General features: G+C 40.5%; 1 protein-coding gene across 2 annotated transcripts in view; it reads left to right on the forward strand.

Annotated features, from left to right (window-relative positions):
• Positions 1-27,019, forward strand: part of BLTP1 (bridge-like lipid transfer protein family member 1) — a 244,078-nt gene that overhangs the window by 40,505 nt on the left and 176,554 nt on the right. For both annotated transcript variants that reach the window (XM_077815193.1, XM_077815194.1), the window contains exons 7-11: positions 6,966-7,152; positions 9,514-9,595; positions 10,658-10,851; positions 19,227-19,306; positions 24,424-24,574. In XM_077815193.1, coding sequence (XP_077671319.1) covers positions 6,966-7,152; positions 9,514-9,595; positions 10,658-10,851; positions 19,227-19,306; positions 24,424-24,574 — 694 coding nt within the window. The remainder of the gene's footprint in view (positions 1-6,965; positions 7,153-9,513; positions 9,596-10,657; positions 10,852-19,226; positions 19,307-24,423; positions 24,575-27,019) is intronic.

The following is a 27,019-nucleotide window of genomic DNA, read 5'->3' on the forward strand; positions in this document are numbered from 1 at the left end:
TTATAAAGTGCTATATAAAATATGCTTTAATAGAAGTAAAATATTAGTAACATAATCCACTAAAACTTCAGAATGCTTCTCTTCCCCCTCCGCCCAATAAACTTTCTCCTATCACTACTTCTTGGAGGGAACATTAATTCTTTCAATCTGTTACTTGCAAAAGGAAAGACTTGCCATTAACAAGTGTACAACTATTAGATATTTCTCATTTTGAGATTTTATTGTAGACATATGTTCAGGTTTGTGGTTTGTTAAAACCCTTTTGGTATGACCTGCATAGTACAATTCATTTGCCGTGATATCAGTGTGTATTGTACTAGGCAGATCAAACCCATGTCAAGCGAATTATCTGAGAAGCCAAGTGGCTTTTAATGATACCTTGAGTTCTGTGATGGATGATTACTTTGTGTTTGTATCGCCACTCAGGAGTAGTTATTGCATTTTTGTGCACACTCTGACCCAGGATCCAGTCCAGTGTGTGAATGGGTTGGGGTGTGAGTGTATGGGTCCTGCTGTTACCTACAATAGTGGTTACAGAACGAGAAGGTAGAGCAATATATCTTATGCGGGATACACCTAAAATCTTTGTTTGTGTCTCTTAACATAATTACCATCTTTCTGATTAAGAAACAATCTTAGACCATGGTGAGAAGGGAGACCTCTTTCTTTTTGGGGGGGAAAACACTTTTTTTTTTTTTATCACCTACCCCTACCTCCTGAATGTAGTCAAGAGTTATAAATGTTTCGTAATCCTAACTGTTCTGGGTTACCAGAAACCAATACAATTCCCACTCATATTGGAGGTAGTAAAGTGAGTCTGCCACTATGAAGAAGGTCTAGTAGCATCTGATCCCAGAAAACTAAAGCACTCCTTTGTGTTCTGAGCCTAGGATTTCTTAAACACACCCTCTTTCTCCCCCCGCCCAACTCCCCTTCAGTTAGGTCACTTGCTGACTTTCTCAATTACAGAAAAGGTAGTGATAGTTGGGAATAGATTTTAAACAATTATTAATGATCATTTTTCACTTTATGAGGAATATCTCTGATGAATTGCTAAGCTTTGAGGAACTGTTAATATTGTATCACCTGAACAAGTGTGGTGATATGACTGTTAATAATAATAATCAGTTATATAAAGAAATCATTTTTTTTATTAAGCCCTGAGGAAGCCAGAACCTTTTTTATTCATCTTACTTTCAATTAAAATTGATAACATTACTGAAGAGAATGGTGTAGTGTTTATTCCTCTTTAAGAATATGATGACCAAAATGTTTCATTTTTCTTAGTTGCGTGTGTTCTCTAAAAATATTTTGGAGCAGAGTTCTGATGTGTGAAAAAGAGGACAAAACCTCTTCCTTAACGCTTGAAAAAAACAAAACAAAAAAACCTAGAAGCCTGTAAAAATAATTACCTATTTTAAGCCCCTCTCTTTTTTTAATAAAGGAATTATAATTCAACTCATTCAATTAATGAAGTCTAATGGCTGCCTCAAGGAATGTATTAGCTATAAAATTAACTTTTGTATATTCTTGATAATGAAGATCTCCCAGATGAGCTATTGTCTACTCCAGTATTTTTGTGCATAATTCATCTGAACCTCTGTGATTTGCTGCTGCTAATTAATTAACTTCCTGTGAAGCACACTTTATTTCCTTACTTATTTGTGTAAAACCAAGTTGGTACAATAACTCTGTACTTCTTAAAATAATGTGACTTACATTGAAAAAGCCTGGGAAACTAACTCAAGTTATGGAGGGGTGGGAGAAAACTCAGCAGGAGGGATAAAGGATGGAATGTTGGCTTTTATTTGTAGGTAAATATGTAACTCTTGTGGATGGGAGTAATGGTTAGGGAACACAAGCTATTTAACACAAGATATGAATTGCATCAGTTTCCCTCAGTCCATAATTTAGACAAATAGACTAAGTGGTATTTCAGAGCAGCTCAGGTCTCTTGAGTAAATATGTAATGGGGACACTTTTTTTTTTTTGCGCAACCAGGTAATTATGGGGAAATTATGTGGGTTTTTTATGTAATTAGATCATGCTGTTACATAATTAGGTCAAGCTATCTGTAGCAGAAGTAAGTCAAGGCATGCCACTCAAATGTTCTATATGGAATCATATAATTAAATATTCCTGTTGTTTTTAACTATCAGTCAATTCCATATTACAGACTAATATTCTACAGATTTTAAGTGTGCCCAAATGTCCAGATATTTGTGAGTTTGATCATTTGCAATTTAGTACATGAATTTAGTGCTTAATTTAATTTAATATCCAAAATCGTTAGGTGTTTTACAGAAGATTAGAAAGTTAAGATTCCTGTCACAAGAAGTTTACAATCCACAGTTTCGACTTGAATGAGGGTGACAAAGAAAGGGGGGATGGATGAAGAAAAGAAAGTTACAGCAAATGGTAATGAGGTTTAGGCATGTGCATACTTAATGGTTCAGTATGTTTTTATTATATAAAGATGGAGAAATAGAATAGTGTGACTATAGAACTGTACTTCATGAAGTGTGACTGTTAGCCAGTTCTACAGTTGAAGTTTATCTAGAGGTGTGTTTATCCGCAGAAGAGGTGCAAAATGATAGTGAAACTGCTAGCTTTCTCACACTTTGTGTCCACTGTATGTGAAAGCTTACATGGAAAGACCACTTTCAGAAGGCAGAACACAGTTCAGTCTTCATGGCTGATGCAGTCCTTGCAGCGTTGCCATTTAAGCTTTTTTGTGTGTGCAATAGGAGTTATCGTGAGACCATGACATTTTCTTACCTTTGTACCTGAGAAACCATGAGATTAGTAATCGCTTTTGGTTATTCTTGCCTATATTCACCCTTGGATTGTAACCTATCAGTGAAATGCTCTCTGAAAGTTTTGTATAGAGATCTTGCCTATCACATGTCATATTTGTTTTGTTTTTGTATGGTAAAGTTACAAATTCTTAAACAAAACAAAAAGAAAAAACCCTCAAAAACTGCCAGCACCCAACCTGGTTGATTAGAGTACAAGTTATCAGCTTTAGTGGCATGAGGTATAATTAAGAGTGTCTCGGTAATTCTTATTAAACTTGTTTACAAAAGTGGCTACTTTGACTAACATGTGCCAGTGCTTAGGCATATTAAGTAATTGCTTAAAGTAAATCTGTTTTCTGTAATCAAGAACTAATCCTGTGTATAATTGGGTAAAATTCTAGCATCATATCTGTTTAAAAAAGAGGTTTTATACCAGTTGCATTTCACATGCTAACAGATCATTGTGGTAGTCTAACAACTGGATAATGATCTGGAAGTCATGTTTTGTTCCTGGGTCTGCCACTGACTTGCTGTGTGACCTTGGGCAAGTCACATACTCTGTGTGCTTTTCCTATAGTCTGATATACTTCCTTTTTTCATAGTGGTGGTATGTTCAGTTAGCATTTGTAAAATGCTTTGAGTTCTTTGGGTGAAAGAGTATGCAGATATAAAGTACTACCTGGAAAGGATTTAAAATCTGTACATTTCCAATATTTCAGGGTTTTCAGCTAAACTTAAATTTTCAAGTATTATCTTTCTGCTCATCCATTAGAATGTTTTTTCCCTATAATTTAAAGATAAATTCCAAAACTGGGTTCAAATGTTGTCTTATCCGTTACTCTTACTTCCAGCTTCATTGTTTCGCTCAATCTTTTTCCTTTGTTCTGTTTGTTAGAAATTAGAGTTCTAAAGAGTTCTACCTTTTTTATGATAGAATCATAGAATATTAGGGTTGGAAGAGATCTCAGAAGGTCACCTAGTCCACTCCCCTGCCCAAAGCAGGACCAACACCAACTAAATCATCCCAGCCAGGGCTTTGTCAAGCCAGGCCTTAAAAACCTCTAAGGATGGAGATTCCACCACCGCCCTAGGTAACCCATTGCAGTGCTTCACCACCCTTCTAGTGAAATAGTGTTTCCTATATCCAACCTAGATCTCCCCCACTGCAACTTGAGACCATTGCTTCTTGTTCTGTCATCTGCCACCACTGAGAACAGCTGAGCTCCATCCTCTTTGGAACCCCCTTCAGGTAGTTGAAGGCTGCTGTCAAATCCCTCCTCACTCTCTTCTCTTCTTCTGCAGACTAAATAACCCCAGTTCCCTCAGCTTCTCCTCGTAAGTCATGTGCCCCAGCCCCCTAATTATTTTTGTTGCCCTCCGCTGGACTCTCCAATTTGTCCATATCCCTTCTGTAGTGGGGGGACCAAAACTGGATGCAGTACTCCATGTGTGGCCTCACCAGTACTGAATAGAGGGCAATAATCACTTCCCTCGCTCTGCTGGCAATGCTCTTACTAATACAGCCCAGTATGCCATTGGCTGCCTTGGCAAAAAGGGCACACTGCTGACTCATATCCAACTTCTCATCCACTGTAATCCCCAGGTCCTTTTCTGCAGAACTGCTGCTTAGCCAGTCGTTCCCCACCCTGTAGCGGCACATGGGATTCTTCCTTCCTAAGTGCAGGTCTCTGCACTTGTTTTTGTTAAACCTCATCAGATTTATTTTGGCCCAATCTTCTAATTTGTCTAGGTCCCTCTGTATCCTATCCTTACCCTCCAGCATATCTGTCCTTCTCCCCACAGTTTAGTGTCATCTGTGAACTTGCTGAGGTTGCAATTAATCCCATCATCCAGATAATTTAAAAAAGATGTTGAACAAAACCGGCCCCAGGACCGACCCCTGGGGCACTCCACTTGATACCGGCTGCCAACTAGACAGCTAGCTACCCGTTGATAGCTACCGTTGAACCTGACAATCTAGCCAGCTTTCTATCCACCTTATAGCCCATTCATCCAATCCATACTTTTTTAACTTGCTGGCAAGATTACTGTGGGAGACCGTATCAAAAGCTTTGCTAAAGTCAAGATATATCACGTCCACCGCTTTCCCTATATCCACAGAGCCAGTTATCTCATCATAGAAGGTAAACAGATTGGTCAGGCATGACTTGCCCTTGGTGAATCGATGTTGACTGTTCCTGATCACCTTCCTCTCCTCCAAGTGCTTCAAAATGGGTTCCTTGAGGACCTGCTCCATGATTTTTCCGGGGACTTAAGTGAGGCTGATGGGTCTGTAGTTCCTTGGGTTCTCTTTCTTCCCTTTTAAAAATATGGATACTATATTTGCCTTTTTCCAGTCGACCAGGACCTCTTCCGATCGCCATGAATTTTCAAAGATAATGGCCAATGGCTCTGCAATCACATCAGCCAACTCCCTCAGCACCCTTGGATGTATTAGATCCGGACCCATGGACTTGTGCATGTCCAGCCTTTCCAAATAGTCCTTAACCTGTTCTTTCACTCACCTCCTCCCCATACTGTGTTGCCCAGTGCAGGAGTGTGGGAGCTGACTTTGTCTGTGAAGACCGAGACAAAAAAGCATTGGGTACTTCAGCTTTTGCCACATCATGTGTCACTAGGTTGCCTACCCCATTCAGTAAGGGTCCCACACTTTCCCTGACAACCTTCTTGTTGCTAACATACCTTTAGAAACCCTTCTTGTTACCCTTCACGTCCCTTGCTAGCTGCAACACCAATTGTACCTTGGCCTTCTTGATTACACCCCTGCATGCTCTAGCAATATTTTTATACTCCTTCCTAGTCATCTGTCCAAATTTCTACTTCTCGTAAGGTTCCTTTTTGAGTTTAAGCTCACCGAAGATTTCACTGTTAAGCCAAGCTGGTCGCCTACCATACCAACAGTCAGAGTTCTTATGCAGATGATAATATAGTCACCTGCTGCCATTTTAACCAACATGTTGCCTGAAGCTACTGTCAGCAGATTGATGTACACTGGTTAAAACACCAGTGGCTTCTATGCTAACACTTCCTCTGGGATGGCCGAGGTGGGAAACTTTAAGGGAGGAAAAAGCTATGTACTACCTGCAACATGCTTGCAGAGGGGGAAATGGGGACAGATAAAACACATTAACAGCACAAGTTTACAATAAAAACCCCAACCTTCTGCATCACTTTAAATAAGTGGCATGTGATCTGCAAGTCACTATACATCCTGCTTTTTTATGTGCATCCCTACCAATTTGCTATCTCTTCAACTTAACACTTTTTATGAGTTAGATCTCACGAAAATAAATTGGTTTAAATTTTTTATATTGAAAGCATGTGATAAGAGGATGATAGATCACCTCAAAGGCTTTCAGACAATTTCACCATAGAGTGCCAGATCACAACGTTCAGCAATATATGAGAAAATGTGTAGTGAGAAGATAGTTTTCTCTGTATGCGCATTCAATTCTTGTCATCTGCTGATGCAGCCAATGTTGTAACCATTTTGGTGTTGACTTTTTTCATATAGGAACTTGAGTGAGGTGATAAATTTATTTTCTGTAAGCCATTGAATGTGGTATAAACTTTGGATCATTGCTGTCCCACGTAGGAGTCAAAAAGTTGAGTAAAGAAATAAAGCTCTGAAGTATGCTTAGTAATGAAGAAATCACTCGTAATGGCAATATTGTACTATTTAGTTTGCTTATTGCATACTTGACTCTTCAATTTGGGGAAGCATCACCACTGAAATTGTAATATACTGAATTAATATTAAAATGTGCATGTTTAATACTGGAAATTGGCATATTATGTCTTCTACTTTGTAATGACTAATTTAGTAACCTACATAAACAACTTTGTGTAATGTAAATTCTATTTTTTTTCTATAATAGCTTGGCAAAAGTCAAAATACTGTCACTGTTAGAAACTAAATCAGGGTCCTTTTTGCATATTCAACAATTTTGTGAAGAAATATTTGTTGTGCGTTGTCTGGATTTTTCTTTTTACATCTGTTTAATATGTACTTCAATATTTGTTTTCTGCAATGTAGAGTTCATTTTCCAAACTATTTATGCACTTTTGAAGAATTTGCTTGAATTATGGAGAGGAACTGCTGAGTAGAATCAGAAGTATTTTCCTTTTCCTCTTTTACTTTTATAGATCCAAAAGCAGAAACTAGACTGTATATCATGGTGAATGACTTTGAATTTCACGTCTACAACCGCTCTGCCCTTTATGGACAACTTCAGGAATTATTTGGACTGGATCCAACAATAATTCCATCAAGGAGAGAGGATGAAAAAGCACAAGAAAATGGAAGAGAGACAACACACTCCAATCTCGAAAGGTAAAATATTACATCCCCACTTCAGTATTTAGTGAATGGTTGTCTATATCAAAATCCTGCCATACCTTTGAGTTTCAATTCAGCACAATTTGCTCGGAAGAGGCCAACAGAGGAAATGCAAGGCGGTGTTGGGCAAGAAAAAAGATTGCCTTGATGTATGTTTGGGAATGTGCACAGCACTGGCCCTCATCTGCATAAAGGGGTTTTATTCTTGAGGCTGACAATTCCAATGTTTCAATGGGTCATACTTATGGGAGATCAAGATTGTCCAGGATTAAATGGTAGCTGAGGTAAACTGGGCCAGTTTCATGTTGGGTACTGAAAGAACCTAAACCTTGAATTTGACCTGGTATTCCATAGGGTGCTAGTGAAAAGAACAGAGCGCTGGTACTTTTATCTGGTTTCATACAGATAAAAGAAATTACAGTATTTAAGCCTGAAGATTACACATGAATTGATCAGTGATTAAGTCCAGTCCAGGAGGAAGAGGAACAGTCTTTTTTCCAATCAGAAATGGAAAAGTGCTTCTCTCTCCCCCCCCCCCCCCCCCCCCCCCCCCCCCCGGGTTTCTGCCCAATTGTTCTGTTGTGTGAGACACGAGGGAGAAAGTATTTGCTCCCTGCCTCCTAGAATAGTCCAGCGGGACAGACCACAAATCTTGTTGATCTCCAGGAATAAGACCATGTAATTGGAAGCAGTTGAGTCACATTTCTTCCTGGGAGGGAGAGTGTTGAGCAGGGATGGGCAAACTTTTTGGCCTGAGGGCCACATTGGGGTTGCAAAACTGTATGGAGGGCCGGGTAGGGAAGGCTGTGCCTCCCCAAACAGCCTGGCCTCAGACCCCCCCCTACCAATCCAACCCCCGCTGCTCCTTGTCCCCTGACAGCCCCCTCCTGGGACCTCCCACCCCATCCAACCCCCCGGAACCCCCTCCCCTATCTAACCCCCTCTGCTCCCTGTCCCCGGACTGCCCCGACCCCTATCCACACCCCCACCACCTGACAGGCCCGCTGGGACTCCCATGCTTATCCAAGCCCCCTGTTCCCCATCCCCTGATCGCCTCCGCCCCATCCAACTGCCCCCTGACAGGCCCCCCCGGGACTCCCACACCTATCCAACTGCCCCCCGATCCCTGTTCCCTGACTGCCCACTGGGACCTCTCGCCCTGGCCCCAGCCCCCTTACCATGCCGCTCAGAGCAGCATGTCTGGCAGCCGTGCTACCTGGTCAGAGCCAGACATGCTGCCATACTCCCCTGCAGGAGCGCGCAGCCCCGCTGCCCAGAGCGCTGCCCGCGCGGCGGCGTGGCTGCGGGGGAGAGGGGACATCAGGGGAGGGGCCGGGGGCTAGCTTCCCCAGCGGGGAGCTCAAGGGCCGGGCAGGACGGTCCCGCGAGCCGTAGTTTGCCCACCTCTGGTGTAGAGTATATAGAAGATCGTCTCCAGGCCTAGACCCTGGTAGCACAATCGAGCCCTATGTTAAGTATAAGACAATCTGCATATAAGAGGTCTTAATTGCCTGAATATTTTCTGTTCAGCACTCATGTTCTTAAGTTTTGTTTTAGCAAGCTAATCGACAGGAGTGTTTTTGATAACTAATTATTTAAATATGTCTTAAAATGAGAACTTCCTTTTTCATACGTGTTACAGCTCTCATTACATACTTTTAAATTGTAAAATTCTCCCATTTAAGATTTGCATAATTAAAAGGTAGAGGGGGAAATTAAAATTATAAGATAAATGGAATGCTGAGATGTCCTAATGTATAGGACTCTAATTCTCTAGAAAAGGCAGTGTACAAAATCAGTTGAAACTTCAACAACTTTTATGACAAAAACAAAAGAATATTCACATCTGTTGGCTTTTTCTTTCAGTTTAGAACAGCTAGAACTACTGCAGTACAAGGCATTTCCAGGGGATTAATAGCATGAGGCTCTGAAGAAGGCCATTAACTCTTCCTAGTCAGTCACTTTTCTTCAGGTAGTGCTGTGCTGAAGTCATTATGCCTTAAGCGAAAAATCTGACAGACAATAAATCATAATATCTTGTACAATGTGTGCAGTGCTAGAAGTAATGAGTAACTTCTCTTCCTTGCTGCTTAAGCTTGACTGTCCTCAAGATTATCTGTAATATTTAAAAACAGGGTTTGATCTTCCTTTTAGATATGTGTGGTTATTGTTGCATATCTTGTAAAATTGACTGCTGCACATATTTGTTAAACCATAGCATCTTTTAATGAGATATCTGGTGATGACCCCTGTGTAGCAAAACAAAGATTGAGTCATGAAAGCTTTTAGTTCTGATTTTTCTTGTTTATGTCCATTACATATATTTGAATATAGATTTGATTTTTTGTCTTTTAGTGTTAAAGTAAAAACAGAATCTCAAGACCCTTCCTCTTCATGGAGATCCCTTATTCCTGTAATCAAAGTCAATGTTAGCACAGTAAGTGACATATTCGCCATTTGGTGTATAAATAAATAAATGCCTTTTAAGTTGTGGAAACTTTAAAATTCACTTTTACAGTTGTGACTTCATTATTACCATAATTTAATTCTTTATTTCTGACATGCTTTTATTTGAATCATGAAGGTGGTTTCAATTGGCTTTATTTTATTTTATTTTTTTTCAGCACAAATTCTGCTACCCTTATAAAAGCCCATTTACTCTGGATTTTCAACCACAGATTTTTGTGTGATTTTTTTTTTCTTTTAAATATGAGACTAACAAATTAACTAGGTGGCTTATTTACTGAAATTATTTATTTCCATGTCACTTTTAATATAGGTATTAGGATCTTTTTAAAATCAGTGGAATTTTCTGGTACCAGGTGAATTCAGAATAGTGTTCAACAGCTTTTGTGATATGTCATAGTACATTGTAAATTATCACAGAATCTGAAATTCTTGATTACCTATTGTTCTACAATGATCATTTTTTTTTTTTTTGTAGTGCTGCTGTTTGAATGTAATTCAGCATTAATGATGTAGGGTCTTCATACTCCTTCAAGGGGACACCTGGGTCAGGGCTGCAGGTTTGGACACATGGGGTAAAGTCCTGATCCCATTGTGTATATCTACACTGGAATAAAAAACCTGTGGCACAGAGTCCCAGAACCTGGGTCACTTGACGAGGGCTTGTGGGGCTCAGGCTCACGGGGATAAAAATGGCAGTGTAGATGTTCGGGTTGGGCTGCAGCCAGGGTTCCAAAACCCCACAAGGGCAAGAATCCCAGAGCCTGGGCTCCAGCCCAAGCCTGAATGTCTACACTGCCCATTTTCAGCCCCATGCGACCAAGCCAACTGGCCTGGGTCAGCCGCAGCCATGCCATGAGTCTTTTATTGTAGATGTGCCCACCGAAGTAAGTGGAAGTTTTGCCACCGCCTTCACTGTGGCTAAGATTTGACTCATAGTTTTTACTGGCACGGTAGACTGGTTCATTACTCTGTGTAAGTAGTGTAAACTAAGCAATGCAAAATAAAGTAATTCATCTTTCTTTTAACTTAGGGTCGCTTGGCATTTGGGAATCATTATCAGCCACAAACACTCTGCATTAACTTTGATGATGCTTTCTTAACATACACCACGAAACCACCTTCAAGTCACCTTGACCAGTTTATGCACATTTTGAAAGGAAAACTGGAAAATGTCAGAGTCATGTTAGTTCCCAGTCCAAGATACGTTGGTCTTCAAACTGATGAGTAAGATTTTATTTTTAAGAATCCAGATGAAATCTGACATTTTAGCCTGTTCTTTTGCTGCTGTTGTAGATTGACTTAAAAAAAAAAAAAAAAAAAAAAGACTGCCTTTTGTTTCTGTTAGTATGGTCTTATTTTCTTCGTGCCATTGTGTCTAGTTAGATACACGTTTGCCTCTAGAGAGACTTTGGACATTTGACATTTAACAGAGTAATATTTATAGAGAGACGTGCAAGAGTTACTGCTGTTTTGCTATGACCTTAAAACTCTTCTGTGCACTTTTTGCTATGTTTGATTAGTATCTCTCATTAATTGAAATAACATGGGTTTATTTAATTAAGTTCTGCTACAAGCTGCTTGCTGCTAAAGCCTATGTCTGCAGCTGTAAGTTTTAGGACAAATACAGGCTGAGCTGTTGACTTGCATATAGTCACTTTATATACAGTTATAGCTATTGAAAATAGTGAAAAATGTGAAATTATATGATAAGCTGCACCATGTTAGTTATAGTAGGAAGTCAAAAAGTTTTGAGGAACATGATCTTAAGGAATCCTCAAGACTGTCAAACCCCAAACTAAACTACCTTTTAAATTTTTATTGCAATTCTGTTTATTATCAGGGGCTATTACTGAATTTCCTTAAATTTAAAATAAGGGTTGTAATCTGACTGATTTAAGATGAGAAAAATGGTTACCTGACTTATGATACAGTGGTAAATCCAAATAAAATGTGGATCATATATGTAATGCAAGTTATTGATTCTTACACTTCTGCATTTCCTGCTCTTTGATTGAACACAGTTCTGAAAAAATTCTGAGCAGAGATGACAGGCAAAGGAAGGAAATTGCAAGCTGCGTATGGTGGCTGGATACCATAGCAATGCGCACAGTATATGTGCCTAGATGGAAACAGTGCAATGTGCACACATTTTTGCAGTGAAACAGTATGAACATGTAGACAAGCACAAAATTCTGTCTACCGTGACAAGGGTCCTTAAGTAGATTTTCTCTAGCAATATTTTATGTGCAAACAGACCCTTTAAGGCAAAGCTGTTTCATTTTCAGGTCTTAAAAATGTTGTTTGCTCAACAGAAGGTAAATTCCGTGTAATATCCCTGGAAAATAGTGTGTGTTTGTCTGGTCTTATTCTATATATGATTAGTCATACATATACACACCATCCAGCATTTTCTGGAGGATGCCTCATTGAATTGAGGAGTAAATTTTTGAACTTCAGCATGCTGGTCTTAGTTGAGGTAAGTGTAAGTTAAGAGTCTACTATCATACATAAGTCAGAAATAAGTTTCTTTTTAACTTTTGAAGATACAATATAAGATGTCCTTTTAATGTTAAAAAAACCTTCATCCTTTTTACCTACTCTGGAACTAGAACTGCCAACAGTCCAGATTAAGGTGATTAGGTTTTTTTTTGTTGAGCCATCAAAAACTAGAGAATGTTGGCAGGAAATCCTTCCTGAGTTTTGCGCTGCTTAGCTTCACACCGTCACTTACAGCATTGCCCTTCTGTAAATATTGTTTTATTTTGGTGTCTCGTGTTTGATTCCTGAAAAGACACATGGTCAAACAGGGACTCTCATTGTGGAGGGATATGGAGATATGCCTTTTTGTATAGCTAACTGTATCCTAAATGTTCAGTTAATCCAACCCTAATTCTTGTCATGGGAACACTGTTTGAAAGATATGGAGATATGCCTTTTTGTATAGCTAACTGTATCCTAAATGTTCAGTTAATCCAACCCTAATTCTTGTCATGGGAACACTGTTTGAAAGCAATGTTTTTCTCCAAAAAACCTTTAAAAAGATGGAATCCTTTAGACATTCCTTCAGTATCGTTCTAGACCAGTACTGAAGCCTATGTAGCTAGGGATTGATACCCTGATCTAGTTAGGTACCCTCAGTGAAGATGAAAGTTTAAGGATTTTTAATACTCTTAAAATAGTGCCTGATAGCCTTATATCTTACTGGACTGATGCTCAACTAGTGATTCTTTCAGTGACTGCTCATTGCAATACTGTGAATATAATTATCAGGAAAAAATTGTATTTCAGTTTATGGCTTGTTCTTTATAGATCCCAGCCTGTTTGGGGAGGGTTTTATTTATTTTTTAAAGCTGAAAATTTTTGATTTCACTTTAGCCTAGGCTCATGAAAAAGAATGTCACAACGTACAGAGGTTCTGACTGAATTAAGAGTTTCTTGAAATGCTAATTGTATGAAAGACGTTTTTGTTTTAGGATGGTTCATATTGTGGTGGGGCACTGGGGTAGAGTTAAGATAACTGCAACAACTGTAATTCATCATTTCTGTACTTTCAAATATTCAGGAGTTTGTGTAGCTTTAACTTCGAAATATTTGGCTTTCTGTCCTTGTATGTATTTACAACCCTGACTCCAAGAATGAATTATCTGTCTGCGTTGTATGTGTATAATAATCTTTTGGTTTATAAAGTATTCCCGAGTTTCTGTGTGTATGAAACACACATGTTCAGCCTTGTTGTTTCTGAGTATAGGAGAAGGCTGAGAAATTCCTCTGTGAGGGAGAATAAATAGAGAGTAGCTAACTTCAAATTCTCTCAGAAAATAACCAAGGAATTTTCTTCAGCTGGTACTAAAAATAAACTAACAAGATTAATGCAAAATAGGATTAACATATTCAAGTTATTAGCTTGTTCCCCTGTTTCCACTAAGGATCCTCCTTTGTTCCCTTTGGTTAAGTTAATGCAGGCTGACATCCAAAACTGCCTCCTCACTGCAAAACTAATGGATACCTAGAGCTGGCTTGATATGGAAAAATAGACTGTTTCTGACTTGAGTAGCACTGTGAGTAGTGATCCTACAGGAAACTCAGCCACACTATTTCTATATGCAGGTGGCTACTTATCTGGCCTGAGTCAGCTACTGTGTTTCTCAACTCTCCTGCAACAGAAGACCAGATTCTGGCAGGGCACGGGTGCAAAAGAGATCCTGTTTCATAGGGTATGTAATCAGTGAGAGGAGAAAAGACATACTGAAAGGAAAAAAGAGAGGCATAGAAAATGAGAGAAAATCCAGGTGGATTCAGGAAGAACAAGTAAAAATACAAATGGAGAAGAGAAAAAACAAGAAGGGACGACTTCAACTTGCAGATGCAGGGAAGAAAATGCAGGAAAGGAATAGGACAGAGAGCAAAATAAAAAGAAACATAGAAGCATAAATGCAGTCTTCTCATGTGCTGCCGTTTTATTGTAAGTTGTTCTGTTTTTTCTCCTGAAAATGGAACAGAGTGTAGAGGTAAAGGAGATGGGGATGGTGGTATTTGGCTTAAGTGGGAGAGAGGAGGAGTTGGCCCGTAATTGGCCCCCTTCTCTTATTTATTCCTTCTGTCAGCTGGTATAGCTTTTCTATGTGCATCTCTTTATGTCTCTCTTCCCTCCCCCCTTCCCACTTCAAATGGCTTTTATGGATTTGTCAGACATGAAGTTACTGAAATATGTGTGTCATTTTTTGGTAGACTCTTTTCTCAAGTGGGCACTTCTCAAAATTCTTAAAGTTTAATTCTTAAACTTAATTCTTAAACTTAAAAGTGAAAACACTAAGGTTGTAAAGTTAAATGCTCATTCAGAATACGCAAAAGTTTTAGTTTCACATGCCCCTTTATGTGTATATGCATTACGGTAGTTCTGATTACACAAACATAACTTTATCAAGCATGTTTTTTTTATAGCCTTAGATACAAGTGTACTACTATGTGTTAGGGTTGTCAGCTTTCTAATTGCACAAAACTGAACGCTCTTGCCCTGCTGCCTTTCCTGCTCTTTCCTGAGATCCCACCTCTTCTCTGAGGCTTCACCTCCTGCTCACTCCATCCCTCCTCCCTCTGTCGCTCGCTCTCCCCCATCCTCACTCACTTGCTCATTTTCACTAGGCTGGGGCAGAGGGTTGGGGTGCGGGCTCTGGGATGGGGTTGGGGATGAGGGGTTCGGGGTGTGGACTCCGGGAGGGAATTTAGGTGCGGGAGAGAGCTCAGGGCTGGGGGTTGGGGCGTGGCAGGGGGTGAGGATTACGGGCTCTGGGAGGAAGTTTTGGTGTGGGAGGAGACTCAGGGCTGGGGCAAGGGGTTCGGGTGTGGGAGGGGTTTCGGAGTGCGGGCTCTGGGCGGCGCTCACCTCAGCTGGCTCCCCGCAAGTGGCAACATGTTCCTCGACTCCTAGGCGGAGGTGTGGCCAGATGGTGCTGCGCACTGCCTCTGCCTGTAGGCGCTGCCCCTGCAATTCCATTGGCCATGGTTCCTGGCCAATGGGCACTGAGGAGACGGCACTTGGGACGGGGCGGGGGCAGTATACAGAACCCCCGTGGCTGCCTAATAGCCGAGGGACATGTTGCTGCTTCCAAGGAGCCATGCGGAACCAGGTAGGGAGCCTGCCAGCCCACACCAACTGGACTTTTAACAGCCCAGTCAGTGGTGCTGACTGGATCCACCACGGTCCTTTGTTGACCGGGCGTTCCGCCGAAAACTGGACACCTGGCAACTCTACTATGTGTGCCAGATACGAATCTAGGAATACCATATGTGAGAAAGACACGGTAAACTATACTTATACAACGTACTTCAGTTTAAATAAACACAGAGAAATGATGAAAAATTGCTGGCATATATTGGCCACATATGTCTGCAGCTAAATGACCTTTGCAGTTAACTTCATTCCTTGCATTTAGTCTAATTCATATGTGTGCACCTCTAAGTTCACTTTTTTGATCCTAAGTGGTGTGTTTGCAGAGGTTCTTTCCTGCAGATCTGGCAAAGGAGAGCGCTTATCTGTGCACTTCGGAAAATTCACTGTAGCAGATCTCCTTTAACAGCCACCTTAAGGGGAGTGAAGCATTCTGGTCTCAAGCCTGTGTACACCTGAAACAGGAGGCCGTACCTACTACATTCGTCAGTGTGTGGCAAAGTGAGCCATGCCTGCATGCACAGTATTGTCGTCTTAGCTGTCTGCAAAAATCTCATCTGCAAAGTGTGTGCATATGTGTGACATGCCATTTTCAAAGTGTCATAGTTCAGTGAAAACCAAACTAATTTTAATCAGAATGTTCAAAGGTGCTTTCTTCCATTAAGGCTATTTCGATACCATACTCAATCTTTCTATCCCAGACCACCACATCTGTGGGCTACTGAAGGTGAAGGTATCCTCCTTTCCCTTTCCTCTCTCTTATGAACAAAATTTGATTTAAGTCATCTAGAGGCAGAGCCCAATTCATGAAAATTTTAGCCTCAAAAGTGAAAGCTCTGGAAAATTATAAATTAATAGAAATGGTAATGCATCTTTAACTCTGGTGGTTTCTGTTTATGATGGTGTAGCTGTAAGGAAAATAATTTCATATTTCCCCCTCTAGGGTGTAAATGGCCAGATTACCCTGCATCTGAAATGGCTTGTGCTAAATAGATCTATGTATTCCAAACAAAAGAGACATCGTATAAGGTTGTAATTAACCATAGGAATTCTAATGTTCTAAAGATGCATGGGATTAAGAAAACTAGGAATATAGATTTGTTCTTGTCACCAGTTTTTTAATGAAAGTATTCATTTTCCTATGTTTCATTTATGTCCTTTTAGAAAGGGTATATAGTACAGCCGTGTCAAGGTAACAGTGTTTTATCAGATAATCTTACTTCATGACTCCTCCTATAAAGTTACAGGAAAAATACCAGATTTGGACATACACTATTATACTAATGGTCTAATTACTGAAGATGATCTGTCCCTGTGGCTCTGAATGCTATTTTTGTAGGAAAACAATTAACAAATAAAAGAATTGAATATAGGACAAGGAGAATGTTAAAGAGTTGCTAAGTAAATGGAAATTAAAAGTGGGGCTTCATTAGTTGATTATGGAATAAGGTAACATACAAGTCTCTCTTTGTGTGAGCATAAGTATCTCAAACTGAACCTGATATTTCAATACGTTTGTTAAATCATCCTTCAAGTTGCTTTAATTTAAAATATTTTAACTGGCCTGCATTTTGAGAACTGATTTAAAAGAAAAAAAGACTATAGAATGGTTTCTTATTAACGTCTGAACTTTTAAAATGGTGCAGGTTATTTAAATGGTTTTATATTTTGTATTGTAACAAAGCACATAACTATTTTTCTGTTAATGTTTTATTACTATGATAGTTTACAATCAGATATTATGTTTCCATACTACCAGTGACACCAATGATGTCCTGTCATAAATATAAAGGGAAGGGTAAACACTTCTAAATCCCTCCCGGCCAGAGGAAAAACCCTTTCACCTGTAAAGGGTTGAAAAGCTAAGATAACCTTACTGGCACCTGACCAAAATGACCAATGAGGAAATAAGATACTTTCAAAGCTGGAGGGGGGGGACGGGGGGGGACAACAAAGGGTTCTCTCTGTCTGTATGATGCTTTTGCCGGGACCAGAGCAGGAATGCAGGTCAGAACTCCTGTAAAAAGTCAGTAAGCAATCTAGTTAGAGATGAGTTAGATTCTGTTTTGTTTAAATGGCTGATAAAATAAGTTGTGCTGAATGGAATGTATATTCCTGTTTTTGTATCTTTTTGTAACTTAAGGTTTTGCCTAGAGGGATTCTCTATGTTTTGAATCTGATTACCCTATAAGGTATTTACCATTCTGATTTTACGGAGGTGATTCTTTTACTTTAATTAAAATTCTTCTTTTAAGAACCTGATTGCTTTTCACTGTTCTTAAGATCCAAGGGTTTGGGTCTGTGTTCACCTATGCAAATTGGTGAGGATTTTTATCAAGCCTTCCCCAGGAAAGGGGGTGTAGTGCTTGGGGGGATATTTTGGGTGGGAGACATTTCCAAGTGGGCACTTCCCCTGTTCTTTGTGTAACACTTTGGTGGTGGCAGTGTTTAACCTAAGCTGGTAAGAATAAGCTTAGGGGGTCTTTCATGCAGGTCCCCACATCTGTACCCTAGAGTTCAGAGTGGGGAAGGAACCTTGACATGTCCTTATTCAGAAAAAACAGTAATGACCAATGAAAAGAGACTTAAATACCAAAAATTAGGTTTATTTTCAGAAATCGCTTATGCTTTGTGTGGTAAGAAATGCTCTTACTCATGTGAACTTTCTGAATGCTGCACTAAGTGTGAGATCTCACTGCACTACTCGTTGCACTGGTGTGTTAACAATTTGCCTTCTCCTAAGGCCTCTGTTGTCCCTCATTCTGAAACTTCAAATAATGTAAAAAGCTATATACTATATATTTTTTCTTTTCTCCTCCGCTGCTTCCCAAATACATCTGTTGTGGTGATATCATGGTTAAAACCCGAGGCTGGAAATCAAGGTCTGGGGTGAAATCCTTTCTCCTGGGCCAGCCCCTTGAGGCTGGATAAAAAGGGCCAGAGCAACATAAAGGGGTCCTAAAGGACCTATGTTCAGTCAGGGAAGGGATTCTCTTGGGGCTGATGCTGCAGAATACAGTCATGAGGCTGCTTCCTGATGACCTCCTTGCAAGACCTGGTGAAGAGGGTGTGGTGAGTATGAGGAGGCTATGTTGGGGGTGCACATGCAGTGATTCCGGGCAATAATGGAGCCCGTAGGGCTGCATATGGAGACTGCTGTCATTTAGACAATCCTGAGGGCCTGGCTAAGTTACAGTAGGGACCTATGCAGCCTCTGGAGCAGCCCACGATTGGGAGATTGCATAGATAACTTAAAACCACCATAGCCCTCACTTGTTAGGGGTTGAGAGTTCTGTGCTGCATCTCCTAAAGGCACAGCACAGAATCTGACCCCTATGCTTTTTGTTTCTGCTATAGACTGTGGCTTTAAGCAACTTCTCTGTTTTCTGAGTTTCCCCACCTATATAATGGGATACTTATCTGCTTTATAGAAAGTTTTTGAGGTTTAATTCATTAATGTCTGTAAAATGCTTTGAGATCATGACTTGGAAACTACTATGGAACCACAAAATACTTATTAGAATTACTCTGCATTAGCAGAGAGGTCAGCCACTGAACCTGCTGCACTATTCCTACAATATTGGAGGCTCTGAAAGGAACTGATTAGTAACAGACCTGAGGCTTTCCTCAGATATGGGTAACCTGGAGGATATTTTATAGTACTATCATTAGGCCATTGGCAGCCAAAAAGATATTTTCTGTACAAATGCCTTTCTAAAAGTGGATTAGTTACTACTTATGGAAAGTTTATCTATTTTTTTCTAAGATTGTTTAAGTACTTAAATTACTTCTGAGCTTACAGCTGAGCATGACCTGCGCTCTCTTTTTCAGGATACCCAAAAATTCAAATTTAGCTTTATTTAAATTCTTAAGTTAATTTCTTCTAGGATACATTTCATTATTGACCTAACCCTTTTTCCCCCTACAACAGACCACCAAGGTTAATGGGAGAAGGCTTTGTTGTAATGCAGTCCAATGATGTTGACATCTACTATTACATGGATGAACCAGGTATCTTCTGTTAAATAATAGTGTTGTTTACATAATTTGTGTACTATTTATTTATCAGGACTTACTATATCATTAGTTTTAATGTCTTACTATTGTCTGTCTGGAATGCTGAAAGAATTCTTTTGATCTTCAGCTTGGAAGAGTTAGCACAGGATGTGAGACCATAAAAATGTCGCAAGAAAGTGTATGGAATGTCTCTGCCCTCTTAAGTGTTATCTACTAAATTTTCATGTTGTTGTCATTGAAATGAACAGGTGGGCAGGTTCCACTGACATAAATGGAAAAGAGTACTGTTTTATATTTTGAGTCAAAACAATGTTTTTAACAGTATATATTAGCTGTTGTGCTTTACAATGAATATTGTCAACATTTAGATAAACCCAATATCCAGGCTTCTCTCTGCAAGTCTGAAGAAGGTAAGACTCTGGAGGTGGGATTTTCAGAATGGCATCAATGGGAGTTTGGTGCCAAACTCTCCTCACACACTTCTAAAAATGCCAAATTTTCAGTGCCTACCATTAAACTACTTAAAACTATATTTAAGCATCTACATAGAAATCACCTGATTTGTAAAACCATGTTAAGCAAACCTAACTCCTGGTGAAATCAGTGGGAACTGCAGATGTTTTTGAAAATCAGTCCAGTCCTACGTTGGTGTATAAGGTCTTGTGTACACAGGGAAATTTTCTCAGTATGACCTAAGGGGTGAATTTAATCCAATATAATACCACTGTAGCCTCCTGTGTAGATGCTCTTATTTTGGGATAGTAGGTTGTTTTTGGCATAGCTTTTGTCACTTCGGAAGGAGTTTATAACTAGACCGGTATAACTGGTCATTTTTTCCCCAAGTAGACAAGTCTTTAATATAGCTTTATGAGCTTAACTTGAGGCACACAGGTTAGAAAACTTTGGCCTAAGGGGTCTTGAACACAAGGGATAGGATTTTCAAAATTGCTCATTGTTGGCCTATCTCTGCCCACATTGAAGTAAATGGCAAAAATCCAACCATATTTAATTGGAAGGTTTTACTAGAAAAATTTCTACCAGCATACAGCTGCGGACATTGCTATCGCTAGTTTGTATTCACATTTGACTATCTTTGCTGGTGCAGCACGCCCTCACGCTGACAGGTTGTATTGGCAAAAGAAGGGCAGCATGGTGATTACATATCCCAGTGTTCCCAGAGCCATAATTCAGTGCATTTCCTTCTAAGAAATCTTTTGGCAGTGCATTGTGGACTGCCAGTGCTCTTCTCAGGCAATTGTGGGAGTTGGAGGATCAAATTCCCACAGTTCCCTCTGTTACATCCCATAATCTTCTCTTCCTCATGCTGGTTTTCCATCTCGCTGTCAGAGTCATGGATACGGAACAGATCAGCAGAGCTGGCTTGTCTGTTTTAGAGACAGAGCAGCTGATTGTTCTGTACTTATGGAGCTACAAGTACTATCACAGCTGGGTCTGCAGTAGAGAAAATGAGAAAACTGAAGAGGTGTGGATAATGTGGAAAGTGAATAAAAGTCACCAGCTGCTGCAGGCACTCACTGACCAGCTGCACACTATGGAGCAGCAGTTTCTGGGCCTGTGAAATGAGCACCGAATGGTGGGATTGGCTCGTGATGTAAATCTAGATGATCAGTAGTGGCTTTAGAATTTTCATATGTGAAAGGCCACATTCCTGGAGTTGTGTGCCAGGCTCACACCATCACTTCAGCACAGAGACCCCAAAACGAGGGCTGTTTTGACAGTAGAGAAGTGGGTGGTGATTGGTGCTCCGAAAGGTTTACTCTTTAGGGAATTTAGTATCAAAAAGTTAAAAATTCTGCACACAATATTTTAAAATTCTGCATATTTTATTTGTCAAAATAGCACAATATAATCATACCATTTTCAGTTATTTTGGTAATTTAGTTCAAAATACGTGTCAGCAAGTACAGACAACAAAGATGATTCAGGAAATGTTTTTTGACAAATAGGTTTCTTACTAGACATATTATCTCATCTATATGGCTCCACAGAGCTGATAGCAATACTAATATTTCCATGTATGCCAAGCAGAGAAGACTTTAAAACCCACGGCAGGTCCATGCCAGCCAACTTGGGCTTACAGGGCTCAGCCTGTGGGGCTTTCAGTTTCATTGCTGTTCAGGCTTCTGGGCTTGGACTAGAGCTGGAACGACGGGACGCCCCCCCTCTCCCCCAACAGGCCAGCCATGGGTTTTTCTTTGCTGTGTAGACATACCCTAAAAAGCAGTACATCTTCAGGAGTGAAGTTAGGGCATGATCTGGCACAGCACTTAAATATGTGCATAAAGTACAGCACCTGAGTATCCCCATTGAAGCTAATCTTTGCCAGCTTCCATCCTTAGTGAATGGCATGGCTAAGTAGTTCTCAGCATGTCACTGTAGAGTCACTGGAGTAGAAATGAAATTGTTCTAGACAATAGATTAGAAAGGAAATGGGAGTGGAGGCTCCAGCATGGCAGTGGGAAGCTCAGGCCACTGACTGCACAGAGGTAGGGGGATCACCCTGCAGACCGTCCATCTCCTTCTGGGACACAGACTTGGCAGTGAGGCTGCACCTGACCCTGATACAGTGCAAGGCCTGAGCTCGCCTCAGAAACACATCTGGGCCCTCCATGTCAGGTGCACTGTGATAGCAAGCGAGAGGGACAGAAACTCATGTTCATGCCCAGTCCTGTTCCCAGATCCAGGTGTGGGGCAAGCAGACTTAACTTGGCAGGATCCAAGTGTGGAGGGGCTTAATGTGGGGGAACCATGTATGGGATAAGAGGGTTCTGTGTGGGGCAATCTAGGTGTGGGTGGCTCTGTGGGGGGTCTGGGTGCAGGGGACTGGGGCTCTGTAGGGGGAAGGGTCCAGATGAAAGTGGTTGGGCTCAGCAGGGGGATCTGGGTATGGGGGAGATGTGGCCTAAGCAGGGCTCAGCGGCAGGGGAAGGAGGGTTCTGGGTGCTGGTGAAGTGGGACTTGGTGGGGTGGAAGTCTGGGTGCAGCTGGTTGGGGCTTAGTGAGGTTGGGGTCTGGATGGAGGGGGCGGGACTCAGCGGGGTGGGTAGGGATGTATTGGTGTGTAAGGGCATCTGGATGCATAGGGGTTGTGCAGACGGGAGGGGCAGCTCCCCATACAGTGACACCTCCCCCTATCGTTGGGGAGTGATGGGGGCAGAAAGCAGGGTCCAGGGCAGAGCTTCTTGCAACTAGGGGAAGTTCCTGTGGGTGGGTCTAACCTGGCCCCAGGAGTGGCTCGTGCAGGGGCAGAGGAGATCCCTCCCCCGCACCAGACCAACCAGGACTAGCAGTTGGAACACAGTGCATGTTAGGAGCCACCGGCTGGAGTGTCCCCAGCCCTATCCCTCCCTGGTTGCGGCCATACCGTGATAGTGAGCAAGAGGAACAATGTCTTGTATGTACGCCTATTCCTGACCCCCAAGGCGGTGGTTTACGTCTCCCCTGGCTGCTCCGATGCCGAACCAGATGTATCCGCTTGGGACCTCTGCCTGGAAGGGGCACATGAATCAATTATTTTGTGGGGAAAGAGTAAAATCTTGCACAGTAGCTCAGAATTCATGTAGTCTCAGTGCTCAGTTACTGGATTGTTTGCAAGCATTCTTCTGTATGTTTGATGTATTTAATTTGAATGCATTTTTGTTTTTGAATGGATTGAATTATATTTGCCTTACTTTATTTTTATTGTACTGGAAATTTTTTTTCTTCCTGAAAAAGTTTTTTTATTTTGAATGCATCGAAGTCCTGCTAATGTATTTATATGAGAACGTTTTTTGGTTGACTAAAGTATTCTTTGTTGTTTTTCGCCTGTTAATGCTACTCTGCACTCTTAAAACAAATCGGCTACTTTAAAATCTAATTCCTTTTTTCCCTGCCCACTTGCAGTTGTTTGCCATTTTGAGGGGTGTGTGAAGAACGGATAGGCGATAGTGAAGCGTCGGGGGCGGTGAAGAAAGTTTTTGTTTTAAAAACCATGTGCAGTATAGGGGGTAGTAAATTAAACCTACTCTAGTCCATTTTTCAGGGGGCTCTCTCTGAGTTTGGCTGGGTCTCAGAGCTTCTTGGGTATATGTGGACTCATGTCTCACTCCTTAGTGAGCTTTTCATCAATGTGTGGTTCTGGTGTACCCTCCTGAGGACATTACGAAGAATTCACTATTAGTCACTAGTTGCTGGGGTCCCCACTCGTTATGGCATCTAGTTCTGCATAGAGTGGCAGCTCTGAAGGGCAGCACCAAATTTTTTGTTTTCCTCCACTGACTTTTGTTAGGACTGCTGCAGTTCCTTCTCCATTGCCTAGCGTTGGTACTCATCCCTGTCATATTTCAGTTTCTGCATCTCCTTTGCAATGTTGCTGTGTGAATTCTGTAGTTATACTTCCATTGCTCCTCTCCTCACTTGCTGAGGACATCCAAGACTACTTTCCTGTAGTAGGCAGCAGCACTAAAGTTCGCTGGCGTTTTAGCTGTAGCTTTACATGGAGCCATACCTGTGTGTTTGCAAAAGTGAGCTAGCAAGAACAGAGGCATTTCCAAAACACTCTGGATATTTCAAAGGGGGCACTGTGACCATTAAGCAGAAGAGTTCAAAAATTTGAGCAGAGAGCAGTCACGGTACAGTGTCATTGTGGCAATATTGCTGTAGGTGCAGTTAATACAGTGTTCACACAAGCATTGAACCAGCATAAGAGTGTCAGTAGAAGATTTCTGCTGCTTAGGAAGATGATTTAACTTGACCCACAGTAGCTGAGGGTTTTGTCAGCAGGACTGAAAAGGCAGTGCCACGTGCAAAGCTGTGCTGACAGAAGTCAGGTTTTACCGCTAAAATTATGTAGTGTCGGTTCTGTGGCCTTTACTGACTTCAGTGGAGCAAAGTTAGCTGTCATTGAGTGCTTTGGAAAAATTCCTTGGACTCTTGCTTTCAGTCATTTCCTTTCTCTTTAGTCTACATGAAGGATGGTTTGACTCTTGCGTCCTGCAGTGATCTTGAATGAAACTGACATCTGCATACTTGAATTGTGTAGTGGTCTGCAAAAATTCTTCATAATTGGAAACACCTTCCTGGAGTAATGTTTACTGTATTACAAACTACAGGTCTTGTACCAGAGGAGACAGAGGAAAATAACGATGGAGAAACAACTGATGAAGACAGTAAACTGCAAGATCTGCCTCCATGTTGGGGATTAGACATTGTATGTGGGAAAGGAACAGATTTCAACTATGGACCATGGGCTGACAGGCAAAGGTATTAAACTGAATTGCATTTTTAATATTAATCTTGAATATCATTTCCTATTTGGAAATTGTAATGAAGCCTCCATTGATATTGCTGCTCAGGCTGTTAATTGTACATGGTAGACAACTAAGTATATAACAGTCAAAATATGAAATTAAAGGGCCTCTGACCAGTAGTTTAGGCCTAATAGTAGGCTCAGCATTAGCTGCTATGCATGTACTCCAGAATTTAAGGACAATTCTTCACAAAGATAATAAGCAGAACACTTAGATTTTTTTTAAATCAATACATTGTATTCCTATATAATGAATGTAGTTCTGATGCTGTCAAATTTCTGTATCTGTAGTAAATTTACACAAGTCATTTAAAAAAAAAAAACCCTCCACAGTTGTGCCATTTTCTGTATGTAATAAAACTGTAATGATTTTTTGGGGGAGACTTGGAGCTAAGGGATATTGTAAACTAACTCTTCCTCAATGTTTCCCTTCAGATTAGGGTAGGGAATTAATAAGGAGGAAAAGGTTGTTCTGTAAATTAGGATTATTGGTGGGAACAGGCAAATGCTTGATGGAATCCCAACAAATACTTACAGGTTTGGCCTTTTGCCTTACATTACAAGCCTAGATTCTACCACCATTCCTTACTTTGGATAGCACTTTACTCTGAGAGTAATTCCACTGAAGTCAGTGGGACTGTTTACAGAGTAAGGTACAAGTTGCATAAAGGTGAGAATCTGGCCATTTAAGAAAAAAATGTTGAGAAGAATCACATATTTGATATTCCTTTTGGATGTATGCCATTTACCCAATTGTGAAATGGTTGTGATTGACTACCTAATAGGAGTGTGAGACTGTGCAGATCGTAAGGAGTATAGATAGTAAACAATATCCTGAAGTACCTAAAGGAAAGAACTTCTATGTACAGCATGCTGCATTGCTGGGAACATGAAACCTCTAATTTTTAGTATCACCGAGAATATTTGCTCTCTTAAAGCACACTTCATATTTTAAAAAGAAAAGGAATACTTGTGGCACCTTAGAGACTAACAAATTTATTTGAGCATAAATTTGTTAGTCTCTAAAGTGCCACAAGTACTCCTTTTCTTTTTGCGGATACAGACTAACACGGTTGCTACTCTGAAACCTGTGTTCATATTTTAACTTGCTCAGTGATGGAGGCATGGTTGTTGAGGTGAGTTACCTACTCTTTGGTCAGGTAAAGGATCCAAAGTGGTGGGTCTTTTCAAGGTATGTAAGGAGCAGAGGATGGAAGATGATAAAATACAGGTAGGATTTGATGAGAAACAGTCAAATGAAAAAAAGTTTCATTCAATTACATCATATAATGGGAGACAGCTAAAAAGTGACAAGTTTTTAAAGTGCTTATATACCAATGCTAGAAGTCTAAATAATAAGATTGGTGAACTGGAGTGCCTTGTATTAAATGAGGATATTGATACAATAGGCATTACAGAAACTTGTTGAAATGAGGATAATCAATGGGACACGGTAAAACCAGGGTATAAAATATATCGGAAGGATAGAACAGGTCGTGCTGGTGTGGGAGTGGCACTATATGTGAAAGAAAGCGTAGAATCAAATGAAGTAAAAATTTTAAATGAACCAAACTGTGCCATAGAATCTCTATGGATAGTAATTCCATGCTCAAATAATAAGATAGCAGGAGGGATATATTACCGACCATCTGACCAGGACGGTGATAGTGACTGTGAAATGCTCAGGGAGATTAGAAAGGCTATTAAAATAAAAAACTCAATAAAAATGGGGCATTTCAACTATCCCCATATTGACTGGGTACATATCCCCTCAGGACGGAAGTAAAGTTTCTTGACACCTTAAATGAAGCAGCTAGTCCTTGAACCCACAAGAGGAGAGGCAATTCTTGATTTAGTCCTAAGTGGAGCACAGGATCAGGTCCAGGAGGTGAATATAGCTGGAGCACTTGGTAATAGTGACCACAGTATAATTAAATTTAACATCCCTGTGGCGGGGAAAACACTACAGTGGCCCAACACTGTAGCATTTAATTTCAAAAAGGGGAACTACACAAATATGAGGTTAGTTAAACAGAAAATAAAAGTTACAGCACCAAAAGTAAAACCCCTGCAAGCTGCATAGAAACTTTTTAAAGACACCATAATAGAGGCTCAACTTAAATATATACCCCCAAATTAAAATGCATATTAAGAGAACCAAAAAAGAGCTACCATGGCTAACCAGCAAAGTAAAAGAAGCAGTGAGAGGCAAAAAGGCATCCTTTAAAAAGTGGAAGTTAAATCCTAGTGAGGAAAATAGAAAGGAGCATAAACTCTGCCAAATGAAGTGTAAAAATATAATTAGGAAGGCCAAAAAAGAATTTGAAGAACAGCTAGCCAAAGACTCAAAGTAATAGCAAATTTTTTTTTAAGTACATCAGAAGCAGGAAGCCTGCTAA

Source organism: Eretmochelys imbricata, chromosome 4 (assembly GCF_965152235.1).
Source record: "Eretmochelys imbricata isolate rEreImb1 chromosome 4, rEreImb1.hap1, whole genome shotgun sequence".
Lineage (NCBI taxonomy): Eukaryota > Metazoa > Chordata > Testudines > Cheloniidae > Eretmochelys > Eretmochelys imbricata.